Source organism: Corythoichthys intestinalis, chromosome 9 (genome assembly GCF_030265065.1).
Source record: "Corythoichthys intestinalis isolate RoL2023-P3 chromosome 9, ASM3026506v1, whole genome shotgun sequence".
Lineage (NCBI taxonomy): Eukaryota > Metazoa > Chordata > Actinopteri > Syngnathiformes > Syngnathidae > Corythoichthys > Corythoichthys intestinalis.
Window position 1 is genome coordinate 1,984,677 of NC_080403.1, and position 16,884 is coordinate 2,001,560.

General features: G+C 38.3%; 1 protein-coding gene across 3 annotated transcripts in view; it reads left to right on the top strand.

Annotated features, from left to right (window-relative positions):
- Positions 1–2,177: 2,177 nt before the first annotated feature.
- snapc4 (small nuclear RNA activating complex, polypeptide 4) overlaps positions 2,178–16,884 on the top strand; it is a 52,167-nt gene continuing 37,460 nt past the window's right edge. For 2 of the 3 annotated variants that reach the window (XM_057846893.1, XM_057846892.1), the window contains exons 1-5: positions 2,179–2,500; positions 11,204–11,314; positions 15,159–15,199; positions 15,274–15,361; positions 15,436–15,470. In XM_057846893.1, coding sequence (XP_057702876.1) covers positions 11,206–11,314; positions 15,159–15,199; positions 15,274–15,361; positions 15,436–15,470 — 273 coding nt within the window. In that variant the 5' untranslated portion in view covers positions 2,179–2,500; positions 11,204–11,205. Of the gene's footprint in view, positions 2,501–11,203; positions 11,315–15,158; positions 15,200–15,273; positions 15,362–15,435; positions 15,471–16,884 lie in introns of all 3 variants that reach the window. The other variant, XM_057846894.1, reaches the window with a different exon arrangement.

The following is a 16,884-nucleotide window of genomic DNA, read 5'->3' on the forward strand; positions in this document are numbered from 1 at the left end:
ATCAGGGCTAAAAACGCTTTTGTTTAGCACTGCATATCCATAACTGGCTATATATTTCAATCTACCTGCTTTCTATTCCTCTTGTGCGTATCTTCATTGCTGATTTCAATTATTAGTAGTAGTAATAGTTAATGTTTTATTTTCATTTCTGTTTTATTTTTATTCTATTTGTGATTAAATGTGATCTTTTGTCTTGGTTTTTACGTTGTATTGATTTAAATGTGGTTTTTATGATCTTCATGTGATGTAAAGCACTTTGAACTGCCTTGTGTTGAATTGTGCTATATAAATAAATTTGCCTTGCCTTGCCTTGCTCCAATAATGAAGTATTGAGGCTACTGAAATTGCATTTAGTGAGCTGTGAACTGCATGTCATTTCAGATTTGTAGGTTGACAGTCAAATGATAAATAATACAAAATAATTATTAAAAAATGACATGTCGTTAGAATGAATTAGATGCGCTGTAATTTTATTTTGTTTTTTTTGTGCATACTCTGGTGTATTTCGAATTGTTTCCTCCTGAGAAGTGAATTGGTTTCTGCTTTTGACAGCTCAAAATAATACTTTTCTGAAGAAGCACATCAGAATCGGCTCTAAAAAAATTAATTTGGTAGCGATTTCTATTGACAAACATGTATTTTGTCAATGAATGATGAATAAATATACAGTGCTGCTCGAAAGTTTGTGAACCCCACAGCGATGGTCAGTTTTTTTGTAAAAAAAACTAAAATAACCTTATTAAATGTTAAGTTATACCCAAATCCACAATACTGACATTCCAAATAATGGACTGAAACAAAAGAAATAGTTATATTGTCATTCTTTATTTAACAAAAGTGGTTGATTTAAGAAAAACTCAGATATCATGTGTGCAAAAGTATGTGAACCCCTTCAGTTAATAGGATATTGCGCCTCCTTTTGCAGAGATTACCTCAACCAAACGGTTTCTGTAGTGACTAATCAGCCTCTCACATCTACTTTGGGGGATTTTTGCCCATTCTTCCTTGCAGAACGCAGTCAGTTGAGAGAGGTTTGATGGGCGTCTGGCATGAACTGCTCGCTTCAGGTCCCGCCACAGCATTTCAATGGGATTTAGGTCAGGACTTTGACTGGGCCAGTCCAGAACACGAATCTTCTTCTTTTTCAGCCATTCCTTGGTTGTATTGCTGGAATGCTTTGGATCATTATCATGTTGCATGATCCACCTTCTGCCAAGCTTTAACTTCAAAACAGATGGCGTCAGGTTATGTTCTAGGATTTGACAATATTCCTCAGAATTCATGATTCCCTGGACTATGTGGAGTTGTCCAGGTCCTGAGGATGAAAAGCAAGCCCAGATCTTGACATTCCCACCTCCATGCTTCACTGTTGGGAGAAGGTTCTTTTGGTGGTATGCAGTGTTGACTTTTCGCCAGACATGGCGGTTTTGGTTGTGACCAAACAGTTCAATTTTGCACCTACATCAGTTGATGAAAACTCTTTTTAATTTAGTCTCGACAACACAACTGTTAAAAAAACAAAAACTACTGAATTGATTGATTAGGAAATCAGGTAGAAATAATAGAAAATTCCAAAATGTTGAGGGGGTTCACAAACTTTTGAGCAGCACTGTATGTTGAATGTAAATTACTGTATTGTGTTTATTGAAACGAGGATACACTGATTCAAGTGTTTACCTATTCTGAGAACTACATCTCCCATGATACTTATCGGCGAAATAGCAATGATTCCACTAAGAATGATGTCTTCCCCCGCCAGTTCTGACATTCTTTGAAATTATTTTTTTCTGGAAATAGAGTTGTGTAAGGGGAAATATCTCGTCCTTATCTTTTTCCAACAATACGAGTTTAAGTGACATAAACGGTCAGCATGGCACATGAAATGTTGAATTCCTTTTAATTTTGTATTTTTAAATGTTCATTTCTTCTCGTTTTTTCTTACATATATTTTGTTTTGTAAACGTTAATTATTTAATTTAATTTATTTACTTAAGTTGTAAAATAATTCTCTCTTTGTGTTTTCTTTTTAGCCATTTTCCGTCGATTTTTCTCTAGAAATGATATTTCAATTTTCTAAATTGATGTATGATTAATTGTATTATAATTGTTGTTGTTATATGCAAATACTGCCTAAAAATGAAAAAAATAAATAAATAAAGGGTGTCGTTTGTGGGCAAGGAAGCTCAAACCAATCCGGAAGTATATGGCGGATAACCGGAAGTGACGATCGCCTACAAAGCCAGTCGCTCGTACACTGGCGAAAATTGTGCTTGTTTGTGTCTACTTGACTTTTTTAAGGTAGCGTTTTAGACATTTTTACATTGCTCAACCTCACTCAATTTTGTCGCTGCGTGTGGACGGTGACCCACAGTCCGGCCGACATGTTTTAAGGAGGTTTTGTGCCGTTTTGGCGCAAAGCATCATGGGGGATGAGCCCAACTCTGAATCCGGGCGACGTTAATTGAACGTATTGTAAAATAGGACAAGATACAGCAAAAAGGTACGTAGACTTAACCCCTCAAACACTTTGGTTTCTACTTTTTTACGACGATGTAATTTTACTCTATTACAGTGTATAGAGACACTCGTGGGAATAAAGAAGGTGTATAGTTCAGGGGCCAAACTTTCCCTGTACAACTGGGGTGCTGAACTCATTTTGATTCGCGGGCCACACTTAAGTTATAAATTCACAATGTGGGCCCGGACCTGTTTATTTTTAGCCAATAAAATCTGAGCATGCACATCGACTCCTCCCAGTTTCAGCGAATTGGATTTGGATTGTTTGACAATGGAAGCCAAATACAGTGATTCCCCGTTTTTCGCGGTTAATGGGGACCAGAACCCACCGCGATAAGTGAAAAATCGCGCAGGAGCGAACCCCCACCCCACCCCCGTTGCTTGGATACAGGAGAATTTTATTTTATGTATATTACATTTTTTATATATTTTTTTGTGTATACTGTACACTAGTTAGAAAAGTAAATGCAATATTAATATACAATAGCATGCATAAGATGATTAAAATGTACTCACCACACTGATGATCTTGATAAATGAAGAAAAAACTCCAGAACAATGGATATGAAGGTGAAGATGATTTTTTAAGAAGCTTGAGAGTCACGCGATCATTTCGCCTCTTCAATTCTTCCTTGAAAAGGAACGTCCTGGATGGAATCCCCTTCCCAAAAGGGCCAGTCTCGTCCATGTTAAACACCTGGTCTGGGAGATAGCCACCCTCTTCAATTAATTTGGGAAATTGGTCCTCAACGTAACGATCAGCTGTGTCATGGTCCGCCGAGGAGGCCTCCCCATGCAACGTAACGCTGCGAAGTCCAAACCTCTTTGCCCTTGCTGGCAACAAAACCACAATTTTCTTCACTTGAAGCACTGGTACATGGCTGTGGTTCATCTTCGTCATAGTCGGCATCACCGCCACCTTCATTCAACTCTCTAGGCTATCATACAGCGCTTTGGCTTTTCATGTTTGTGTCGAGACTCATCTTCTTTTCCCGACAGTCCTATACACTGAGTGTATTTTCCATTTTTTACAATCGTCTTGTTGCGAGGAGTCACGACTCGCTTAGCGTCCCTGGAAAACAACATTGAGGCGGTCTTTCGCCTCGTCTTTTTTTATGTATCGAACGGTTGATTCATTTAGTCCGTAATGGCGTGCAACAGACACATAGCTGTGGCCAACTATAAGCATGTCCAGTAATTGAACTTTCTCGTGCACCATCATCATTTTCTTCTTGGGTTCGCTAGAGGATTGAACAGGCGGAGGACGCTTTGGAGCCATTTTCCTTCGATAGCAGCAAGGTTAAACATCTCGGCCAATCAGCTTGCGATATTCCCGAGTGATGCTGGCCAGCGAATCAGAGCGGTGGAATATGAGTTGGGCAGGCTCTCCTTGCCTTCTGTTAGGGAACGGGCAGATTTTACACCATATTTTCTCCATTATTTTAATTTTTTATGCATGTTTATATTTTTTTGACTGAAAAAAAATCCGCGATAGACTGAAACCGCGAAATTCGAAGCGCGAAGTAGCGAGGGATCACTGTAATTCATTTTGGGTCACTTCCTTGTAATTTTAGGGTACTTATGGGTAGGCATGTGCCCGTATGAGATTCTGATGGCATGATAACCTTAAGCACAATTATCACGGTATTGCAATTACAGCTCTAAAATGTGTTACTTTGAGATATCTTGGTTAAAAAAAAAAAGAGGAAAAAAACTTCAATTGAACAGGATTTTTATTTTTCAAAACATATTAGCAGATTGGAACGTATGTATAATGTTAAGTTGAAATAAATTAAAAAATGACAAAAAAATAACTAGGGGTGCACGATATCCATTTTTTGAGTTTCACCTCCTCCAGCCATTGTGTAGCACAGTTGACTCACTGACACTGAGCAACAACCAGTGAGGGAGGGTTGAGCCTTGCAGCTGCAAGTGAGGGATTTTTTTCTGCATTTATGGTACAGAAAAAATAGCTAATACCTTAGGTACGGTATGACGAAAAATTTATACGGTTTTGAAACCGTGACGTTTCCATACCACTGTAGACCTTGAAAACAGGCGCATGCCTACTTACGGGTAGGGATGTCAAGATATCAGAAAGTTCGTATTCGATGCCAATACGATATCATTGAAATTCCATTCTCGATACCATTTCAATTAGGGCTGCAGCTATCGATTTTGAAGTAATCGATTAGTCTATCAAATTAACCTACCCTAACCTAAAAGGCCGCTAACTTAAATGCTATGAAATGCTAATGTTTTTTTTCCCATTATTCTCTCAACAAACTGTTCAAACACATATTTCCACAAAAACCACTGCTAAATGTACCTCTAAATTATGAATGCATAAACAAACATATTAGGTGAAACAAAAACGTACATCCTTATGTTGGATTCGGCCATATTAGACGATTCACTGTTGCCACCAGAAAGCAGTGACTCCTCAGAAATCAATAAAACTAAACGTAACACTTTCAAAACGAACCCTATCAATGCCACTATAATTGAACAAATCATCAAAGCAGGTAAATTGAATTTGAAGCTTTTTTCTAGTCGAATTACTCGATTTAATCGATTAATTGTTGCAGCATTAATTTCGATACCACGGTAAAAATAAAAAATAAGCAATAAATCCCATGTACTTAAACGTGCGGAACACTCCTTTATTAGAAGTAAACAACAATACCGTGTGCCTTTTCAGAACAATTGGCATGGACAGTTGTGGTCAAAAGTTTACATACACTTGTGAAGAACATAATGTCATGGCTCTCTTGAGTTTCCAGTTATTTCTACAACTCTGATTTTTCTCCGATAGAGTGATTGGAACAGATACTTCTTTGTCACAAAAAACATTCATGAAGTTTGGTTCTTTTATGACTTTATTATGGGTGAAGAGAAAAAAGTGATCAAATCTGCTGGGTCAAAAATATACATACAGCAGCGCTAATATTTGGTAACATGTCCCTTGGCCATTTTCACTTCAATTAGGCGCATTTGGTAGCCATCCACAAGCTTCTGGCAAGCTTCTGGTTGAATCTTTGACCACTCCTCTTGACAGAATTGGTGCAGTTCAGTTAAACTTGATGGCTTTCTGACATGGACTTGTTTCTTCAGCATTGTCCACAAGTTCTCAATGGGACTTTGGAAAGGCCATTCGAAAACCTTAATTCTAGCCTGATTTAGCCATTCCATTACCCCTTTTGATGTGTGTTTGGGGTCATTGTCCTGTTGGAACACCCAACTGCACCCAAGACCCAATCTTCGGGCTGATGACGTTAGGTTATCTTGAAGAATTTGAAGGTAATCCTCCTTCTTCATTATCCCATTGACTCTCTGTAAAGCACCAGTTCCATTGGCAGCGAAACAGCCCCACAGCGTAATACTACCACCACCGTGCTTGACGGTAGGCATGGTGTACTTGGGGTTAAAGGCCTCACCTTTTCTCTTCCAAACTTATTGCTGGGCATTGTGGCCTAACAGCTCGATTTTTGTTTCGTCTGACCACAGAACTTTCCTCCAGAAGGTCTTATCTTTGTCCATGTGATCAGCAGCAAACTTCAGTCGAGCCTTAAGGTGCCGCTTTTGGAGCAAGCGCTTCCTTCTTGCACGGCAGCCTCTCAGTCCATGGAGATGCAAAACACGCTTGACTGTGGACACTCACACCTGTGTTGCAGCAGCTTCTAATTCTTGGCAAATCTGCTTTTTGGTGATTCTCGGTTGAATCTTCACCCTCCTGACCAATTTTCTCTCAGCAGCAGGTGATAGCTTGCGTTTTCTTCCTGATCGTGGCTAGGCATGTGCCGGTATGAGATTTTGACGGTACGATAACCGTGAGCAAAAATACCGCGGTTTCACGGTATCACGGTATTGCAATTATGGCTCCGAAATTTTGAATTTTGGGGTTTAAGAAAAAAAAAAAAAAAAAAAAAAAACTTTTTTCCATTGAACAGTTTTTTTTTTCAGAACATATTTGCAAATTGGAACATGAATATAATGTGAAAATAAATTAATGTGAAAATAAATAAATTAACAAAAAATAACAAATATTTTATATAAAATTAAAATAAATAGAACCTAGACTATACCCACAGCCAGAGCTCAAGTTGCTCAATAATAGAGCAAGAACAAAATAATTGCTATAAAAAAAGTAAAAACACTTCTAAATAAAATTAAAAACATATACTGTATGACTTTTTTTTGAGGGGGAGAAGCTGAAGTTTCGCCATTTCCAGCCACTGTGTCAACTCTCTTCTACATGATGTCATGCCTTATTGTTAAAAAGAACAAAGAATTCATAAGTTAATAAGTTAGTTAAAAATGTATAAGTTAGTTTTATAAGTTAGTTAAAATGTAAATATTGTTGAGGTTTCAAGGTTTCATCTAAAACAAAAAGTGAGGAGTGAGACCTCCTTTCGCAATTAGCGATCTTTGACGCGATCCTTTTCTTTTCTCCCCCCTTCATTCAAGCTTGTTTCTCACTCAGCGGCTGTGAGACATAAAACGTCGACGAAGCTGCTCTCCCAGCTTAGCCTAGGCTAAAATTCGTCTTTGTAAGTTTTAGTTAGTTTGTATATTGAATTTGAAAGGAAAATGTATGTTTTGTTTTTGGCGACCTTTTTCATGGTGCTACTGCTATCCTGTTGAACCTACTCACATGTGGAAAAATACAATTGTATAACGTTTTAAATGTATTCATTTGTATATTTCACCACGATTTGAGAGCTCAATAAATTGAAGAAAAGTACGCCTTGTGTTTCGAGGGTTTGTTTTTGGGTTTGCTGGCTGTTTAGCAGAATAGCGTTACTGACACTCACGGCAACAAACGGGAAAGGTGAGCGCTGCCGCACCAAGCCACTTCGGCTGCATTTTGGCACATGAAAAATAGCGAATACCGTACTAAGGTATGACGGAAAATTTTAGTGGTTTTGAAACCGCGACGTTTTCACACCACGGTAAACCGTGAAACCGGTAACCGGCACATGTCTAATCGTGGCAGTGACAAAACAGTGCCATGCACTTTATACTTACAAACAATTGTTTGCACTGTTGCTCTTGGGACCTGCAGCTGCTTTGAAATGGCTCCAAGTGACTTTCCTGACTTGTTCAAGTCAATGATTGTTCAAGTCAATAATCACTCCCAAGAAACTGCAAATTCGTGTTGCTGTATGTATATTTTTGACCCAGCAGATTCGATCACTTTTTCTGTTAACCCATAATAAAGTCATAAAAGAACCAAACTTCATGAATGTTTTTTGTGACAAAGAAGTATGTGTTCCAGTCACTCTATCGGAGAAAAATCAGAGTTGTAGAAATAACTGGAAACTCAAGAGAGCCATGACATTATGTTATTCACAAGTGTATGTAAACTTTTGACCACAACTGTAGCTTTAAAGTATCAAAATAAAATAATATGTGTCAAACAATAGAATAAACAAATCACTGTGGATGTACTGTAGGGTAGCCTTCAAATATGAAACAATAAAATAAAATACTGTGCATGACGGTCATGTAGCCTTCAAGTATATAAAAAATACCGGTATTACTGTTATTACTACTAACACACACACACACACACGCGTACCACTGCCATGTTGCATGCATTGACTTAATGCTGCACGATTAATTGATTAACTCGAGTAATTTTATCAGAAAAAAACTTTGAATCAAATTTTGCTGCTTCGAGGATTCATTTCAGTCGAGTGGTGTTGAAATGGTTTGTTCTGAAAGTGTTTGCATTTAGTTTTATTGATTTGGGAGGATACACTTCCCCCTAGTTGCAACTCACCTAACATGAATCCAGCTGCTCCCTGTTAAGACCAACATAAGGTTGTTTTTGTTTGAGCTAATATGATTGTGTATACATTTGTAATTTAGTTTAGAGGTATATTTAGCAGGTTTTTTTTTGTGGGAATATGTGTTTCAACGTTTGTTAAGAACGATTTGTAAAAAAAATTGTTAGCATTTATTAGCATTTAAGCTAGTGGACTTTTGCTATGCAAGTTACAATTGTTTTTTTGTTGTACTTCGATCCTCAATTATATTTTTTTATAGCGTTTAAGGCTAAGCTTGGGTATTTTAATGTATTTTTAAATGCATTTATTGCTCTTTTGAAATGAAAGTGCAGTTCTGCATAGTTTGAAAAAACACTCACTCACTTTTTTAAACTGCGGCTTCTCCTATAACTTGTCGGCAAATATCCGTGGTTGCAAGCATAATGAGTTCTTCTCCAATCGTGAAAGGATATTTAGCTTTAGCAATACGGTTCGCCATGATGTGTGATGCTCTCAGTGCATTTGTTGCCTCGTTTGCTAGCTTTAGACACATATTATGCTGAATGGACTTGGTTGTAGGCTGCTCTTCTGGCTCAGCAGGTGGTATTTTCCCCGTAAAAAAGCTGTCCAAAGACGTCGCCACACACAGGACACATCCAACAGCAGCTAAAGTTACTGTTTTCATTGACTGGCGCTGGGCTGCTGTATAGGCGTGCAAACATCCTAGTAATTGCGGCCAACCACTAGATGGCGACCTATACAAAACTTTCCTCGGATTAGTCTATAGACCCTACCCACGTGACGTCACAACTCCGCTCTCCTGAATGGTACCGCCCAATTGTCCGTCAAAACATAGTGTTAACCTGTTACGGCTACGTACATTCCTCCTATTTACGGCGTGTTTTTCTGCTCCTTAACATTAATAATCAAAATGGTGAAGGCGTGTGTGGCTGTTGGTTGCACTAACAGAGAAGATGGAAGGAGAGACTTGAAGTTTTACCGTATTCCGAGGGATCCAAAGAGGAGAGCGAAATGGACGGCTGCAATTCGACGTGAAAACTGGGCACCAAAATATCACCACAGACTATGTAGTAGTCATTTTATATCCGGTAAGATGCATTTAAGATATACTTAGAGGGTTTTGGGCTGACAAATAACTACAATTAAGATCATTGCTAGGCTAATCGCCGACAACATACACGTATGTATGTAGTGAGAGTGCTATCGCTAAACCATATAAACATAAAAAGCCCTAACTGCATTGACAAATGACATGAAATAAATTAGACTTGACAGTGGATGTTAGCGAGAATAAAAGATTTTGAATTGAAAATTTCGTAACTCACATTTCCAAGCACAAGATAGATTCCTGCCGAATTTTCATGGACGAGGACCTGTTTCACCCAACCAGCAACGAAGTATTTATAAGCCTCCAAGCTCTTGAAGTTTTTCAAATTTTCGTGAGAATAGGCTGATTTTGTGTGGACAAGATAGTTGTAAATATCAGCGTAGCAGATGTCAGGCAGACAGGGCGAAGACAGTGGGTCGAAAAACATCGATTTGGGCATCAAATATGGATCTGGCGACTGTATAGAACGAAGCTTTTCCACATAACGCCTTTTATGCAACACATCCAGTGAGTTTACGGCATCCGAAAGCACCGGGTCTTCCATGAAATGCATTTTAAATTCCTCGATCAATTGAAACCAATGCTAATACAGAGACAAAATGACGGACAAGGGGGCGGAACCATACAGCGAGCACGTGGTTTTGTGACGTCGGTGGGTAGGGTCTATTGAGTAGACAGGGATACTGATGTGTCAAGAGCCACAGGCGAGATTGCAGTCGTTAATAAATGATTTATTTCTCTGTGGCCCGGTGGTTGGGGACCGCTGTTGTAAATGACCATTTATCTGGCAACTTGTGTCGCCCAGTATGACACGCAAAACAACACAAAAGAAGCGGCCAGATCTGCCGCCTCTGTACCAACAATACTTCGGGTATTGCAGAAAAGGTCCGTCACTGTTTCAGAATCTTAGTATCGACTTGGTATTGGTTTTCATTTACAACCCTACTTACTAGTCACTTCCTGTAGCTTTTGAATCATTCCCTGTTGATTTTGGGGCATTTCCAGGGTATGGACTGTTGATGTTGGGTCACATCCTCAAGGTTTTGGGTAGTGCTGCAACGATTCATAGATTAACTGGAGTATTCGAGCAGAAAATAAGATTCAAATTAAATTTCGCTGCTTCAAATATTTGTTTAAAGTGCTGTTGTAATGGTTTGTTTTGAAAGTGTTTGCATTCAGTTTTATTGATTTGGGTGGATGCACTGCCCTCTAGTCTGCCTCATTTCACATGGCGGAATTCAGCTGCTCCCTGTTAAGACCAATGTAAATTGGGTTTTTGTTTTAACTAATGTTTTTTGTAATGCATTTGTAATTTAGTTTATAGGTATATTTAGCCGTTTTTTGTGGGAATATGTGTCTGAACCATTTGTTAAGAGCAATGTAAAAAAATGAATAAATAAAAAATAACGTTAACATTTTATAGCATTTAAGTTAGCGGACTTTTGCTATACAAGTTAGCCAATTGATCTTTTGCTCTACATAAATCCTCATTTATTTATTTTTCTACACTGTTTGAGGCTCAGCTATTTTAATTTTTATGTTCTTTATCCGATTACTCGATTATTCGAACTAACTAATTCATCGATTAATCGACTACTAAAATAATCGATTGCTGCAGCCCTAGTTTTTGGACATTTTTGGATCATTTCCTTGCTAACTCAGTGGCTGATGTCAAAATAAAAGCCTGTGAATCTGTACGTACAGTATGAATTAGCTGCAATGTGCCTGTCAGGCAGAACAACTGTGCCGCTTGCCCCTACTGACTTTTTCCTTTTTGTGCTCATAGCCATGTCGTTGTGCGAGCAGAGAGAGCGGCTCCGGCGGGAAGTGGACGAGTTGGAACAACAATTAAGCGCCAGCAATATTGAATTGCTAGAAATCAGCAGTGATGACTCAGGTGACCTCTGCGGCCCGGCTAGCTAGTAGGGCCCAGCCTAAATTACAACTTCCTATTCAATAGAAATGTTTCCCTTTCACAATCCTATGTGTATTTTTTTATTGGAATTAGACAAAAATAAGTCAACAGTGGTGCACACGTTGTGTAATCTTCCGCTGATAAGTATCACGGGAGATATAGGTCTTCATAGTAAAGGGAAAAACTATTGAATTTTTATTTCAATCAGTTTTGTTTTTTGGCAGCATTTTAATTTTCGTCTACCTTATCCGTTTTAGTCATATTTTAGTCGCGTCAAAACATTTAGATTTTCATCTCACCCAATTTTCATCAACAAATTTCTGAAAGAGTTTGAAACTTTTTGCGGGTTTTATCTTCCCTCCAGTTTGCACAAAAGTCAAACTCACCATTTAGATACTTTTACAAACCCACTCACTCATGTCATGCATTTGACAACTATTTACAATAATGGTGCCACTCGAAAAAGTGTACCCACCCATAAGTCTTTGCACCTGCGAACGCACCAATAGGAGGGTTGCATTGCTACCCTATTGCAGAGGTGGGTTAGAGTAGCCAAAAATTTTACGCAAGTAGGAGTAGTGTTACCTTAAAATATTATTACTCAAGTAAAAGTACTAATCCAAAAAATGTACTCAAGTACAATTAATAAAGCATTTAGTGAAAAGAATACTCAAGCAATGAGTAAAATTGTAACTGCTGAAGATGTTTGATTTTTTTTTTTTAAACAATGGTATATTTTTTCTCAGCACAAAATTATCTATGTGTACTGTTATTAGTATACTCTACTATAAAATATTACACAAGCACATTAAGCCAAAGAAATACAACAACAAAAAACATTGAATTCCAGCAAGAGAAAAAAAATCTACAGAAATGAAGCATTATTTGTCCAAAGAGCATTAGTGCCCTCTAGTGGAGAAAAACATTTTTTCTATTATGAAACTAAAAGGATCATATCTCCAGTTTTTCGTGGTCTATCGGTGCCAAATAAAAACAGAGAGAGATTAAAATCCACGCTTTTTAGTCATTTTGCTGGCTATATCAAATACTTAATTTTCAACTGTGCTTTAAAGACACCATAGAATGACCAGCTTGATTGCACGCTAGATTGGTATAATGAGGTCATGTGATTATTGTTGCGATGTCTCATTAGTGAATGTTCCTATTGGTCCGTTCGCACGCGCAAAGACTTACGGGTACACTTCTTTGAGTGGCACCATCATTATAAGTTGTTGTTGAATGCATAACATGGGTGAGTGGGTTGGTAATAAAAGTGTGTAAAAAGTGATCTTGACTTCTGTGCTTACTTTGTTGAAGCCAAATTCTGCTGTGCACTCTTCCAGCGCCGCAATATGTTTTGTTGTATCTTGTCAAGTGAAATTTGAAAGTATATTTGTCTAGTTGTCACCTTATCAGATGAAAATTGAAATTCTTCTTGTTTTGTTATAGTCTCCTTAGACAAGTTAACTTATCATCATCAAAGAATTGTCAATCAATGTCTGTCAGGAGGTCAGTCTGCCAACCAGCTGGGTAGCCAGGTAGTCAGTCAAGTTAGTCAGGTGAAGTAGGTATGCAGCCAGGCCCAGGGTCATGTGCTGTCACATTTCTCTCTTGTCTTTCTTTCATAAATTATTTGTGCAAAACTGTTACTCAATAATAACAATACGCAAGCTGGCAATCACCTTATCTAATTAAACATAAATATACACCCCAGTGAAGGTAACAAACAATGATCCCTTAGGTTTACAAGCACCTCATATTTACAAAAGCTGTCAGGTCAAACACATTAATAGGCCGATGAACAATGTGCACATAGATTAAATTTTCTCATGTAGACCTATGCATTTTAGCAAAATATGTTATTGTATTCAAACGTAAAACAACGTGTCATGCTTTTAGTTACTGTAATCTAGTCACAGCAATTTTGACAGGAAACAAGACACAGAAACACACACACATATACTTTCTTACTTTTGGGATAGTGTTTTATTTAACAATCCACTACAATCATTCTACATATACAACAATACTTTAAGTACATAATGGGGATAATACTCTTACTCATGGTTTCATGCAATTTGGGACGAAAGTTGGCTGGGCAAAAGTTGTTATTCTTGTTGTTTACGATGGCGCGCTCTTGTGGGACGAAACGGAAATGTAGAGGAAACTACGGGGGCTTAGATCAACTAAAATGGTACGGGTTTGCCGATTTGAAGCACTTCAGCATTACATCAGTGTCCATATAAAGGTTGTTTTCACTGGCTTAAATCAGAATTACATCCATTAAGTTGAAATACCTTTCTGTAGGTTTTTCTCCCAATTTCCACCTCTGCGCCAACATAGTCAGGTGCAAATTTACAACAGGAGAACCGATGTGATTTTCAAAATAAAGCACGTAAAGGAACAATTTGCATTTCACGTGCTATTTCAGATGACTTATGGCTAACAGTGCCTAAATAATTAGCTATGTATATTCATTTAGACAGAATGTTAAATTATAAAAAATATACATTATACTGTATATTAGAATGTATCTTTAAATCTAAAAAAAAAAATAAAAATCTCTTTTGAAAGGCATGGCGGCTTTTTTTTTGTGTGGCAGTGCACCAAAATCTTTTATATGAAGGGAAAACCCTGCATAACTATTGAAACTGTGGAACAAAAATCATTTTTGTCGTAGTTTGCATCTGCATAGTAGAAACCTATGATTCATCAAAATGGATTGATTCCGACCAGGGGTTAAATTAGTCAATGAAAAGCAGTAGTCAAAGACTCTTTGAATTGATCTGAATACGAAATTTATACAAGCTTATATCCTTACATAAACTTCATAATGGTATTAACGTGACGCGGGGCCGATTAATAGGGGGCCTATCTCCGTCAAAGCTGACCAAATGGAATTCTTGTGAAAAAATGCGTAAATCCCTCAATAGATATGGATGTAAAACAGTCTCGATTCTTGGTTAAAAATCTAAAAAAAAAACACAAAAAAAAACGGGCAGTTAGTATTTATTTTAAGTAAATATGTCGAATGTGCTGCTCGTCTTTACAGTGTATCACAAAAGTGAGTACACCCCTCGAATTTCTGCAGATATTTAAGTATATCTTTTCATGGGACAACCCTGACAAAATGACACTTTGACACAATGAAAAGTAGTCTGTGTGCAGCTTATATAATAGAGTTAATGTATTTTCCCCTCAAAATAACTGAAAATATAGCCATTAATATCCAAACCCCTGGCAACAAAAGTGAGTACCCCGCATGGGAACTACGTACATCCCTAAATGTCTAAATTGAGTACTGCTTGTCATTTTCCCTCCAAAATGTCACGTGACTCATTACAGGAGTACTGTCAGCATTGCGTAGTCCGTAGCAGTTAATTTTTCCCGTTGATTTTTTTTCACAACGTATCAAAATTCATGCGTGTATGAAAAATACAGTATAAAACTTACTTTGAATCCTCAAACAAATCACTCCTGAGACAATCCTTCCTGTTTGTATGCGGTACAGCTTTCGTACTTTTTCAACCTAAATCCGGCGTTGAATGGCTGCGTGTGTCACTGCGAGCGACTGCGAATAACTGAGGCGGATTGTGGGTTGGGCCCCCTGCTTGAGGGCGTTGCACAGTGGCTGGCCAAATTGACCTGTCAATACAATTATAAAGTCTATGATCCGTAGTACTTCTTAGCACCTTTAAAAAAAACAAAATCAGCCAACGGCCCAGCCCCACTTTCACCTTTCATCCTATTTGTAAGAAACAGGCAAATTGCACAAGGATTGTGCGTTTGAGAAATCCTCATGTTTGTGCTCTTGTGTCCGGATCAGACGGCGATTCCAGCGTGGACACGGGCCAGGAGACGGGCGAGGTAATGTACGCACGTCACACGGCCCATTTTCTGCACATATTTCACTCTGTAATCTCAAATGTCTGCTTTGGCAGTTGACCGCCGGTTTGCTGGCCAAGAAGGAAGAGATCCAGATGGACATCCAGAAGCTGGAAAACCTCCTGGGACCGATCGTAGTGTCTGGTAGCTTCTGTTGCACGTGCTTGCTTTCTTCACACGATCGTCACTGAGCTCACCTTTCCATTTGTGCTCTTTAGATGATGACAGCAGTGACAGCAGCGGAGAAAGTGAGGTCAGTGTGATAAATGTCCATTTATCTGGGTCAGGGGGTTGCTTGAGATAGTGTCTGGATGAATGTAGGAGTATCTGAATCGGATAAAAAAAAAAAAAGATGGGGTTGTTAATTTGTGTCTTCTCTGCTATATTAATAACCAACACGGCCCCTTGTTCAATACAAAACACTCCTACCACAACAAAACAAGTAGGATCTAATATTCACATAGGAACTAAAGTTATACAACATAAAATATACAACATAAATTAATACTACATCACATTTGTAAAATATAAACAAATTTATGTGTTGAAATTTTATAAACACATAATAAAATTAACCCTTGAGAGTCGAAGGACGCGCCGGCGCGTCCTCAGCGCACGTCGTCTTTGAAGCGCCCTCACGTTTTAATTACGTCACCCACATGCCATTGGTTGGTCTAGTTTTAAAGTGCGGAAGTTGCGGTTTACTCTTATTATTTAAAGTCAATCGACCAACTAAAACGTGAGATATTGTCATTTAAGTTTTATAGTTTTATTGTCCTCTCTAAAAAACATTAAAACGCTGCATGGATCATTTGTTTATGTCTATATTTCCATCATTTCTTGTCCTTTTTCAAAACGGAAGCTCCATGAAAAAAACACAAATCAAACGAACCCTTTCAAAGTCACAGTGGAAGCACAAAATGCGTTTTTTTTTAATAAATATAACTGCCGTGCGAGGTTCCACCGAACGAGAGGGAGGAGTGTGACGCCATCGCCGAGCAGAGGTAAGCCAACTCACTTTTTTTTTTTTTTTTTATGCTGAAAAAGTTTCTTTTTAAAGTTTCTTTTGATATTGCAAGACAAAGTTAATTTTGATGCAATATAAGTGCGTGTTTGTGTATATAATAATAAAATGTGCTTTGAAAACGGTTCGTTACGCATGTTTGGTTGTCAATTGGACATCAATATTAAAAATTTTGACAAAACAATTTTGGAATTTTTGGTCTTTTTGGGCCCAAAATGATGATTTATAATGGGTCAGTGAAGGAAACAACAGTTTGGACATGAAGTTCAAGGTGTCACAAAAAAAGGGACCTACCCAGGCCGTCGTAAACAGTTCTTTCTTTGAAATATAAAGGCAACTTCAAAGGCATGCAAAATCAGACAAAATAGGCCCAGACCTTAAAGGGTTAATAATAGCCCATTTGTCACTCTGCCAACCCCAGCCCGTGTCGCCCCCTCCCTCGCTTGCCTCATCGTCCTTGTTACTCTTTCCTACCCCCTCGCGCTTCTCAGCGATACCCTCAATTTGGTCAAAATTCCGTCGCATACCGCACCTCTCCAGCAGGACCGTCAACCACAGCGTGTTAGCTCACCTAGCCCGGTCCGCTAACACTCACGTCAACTCTAAAAGCTCCACTGTCACTGTCAGTTTCGCTCTTCTTAAC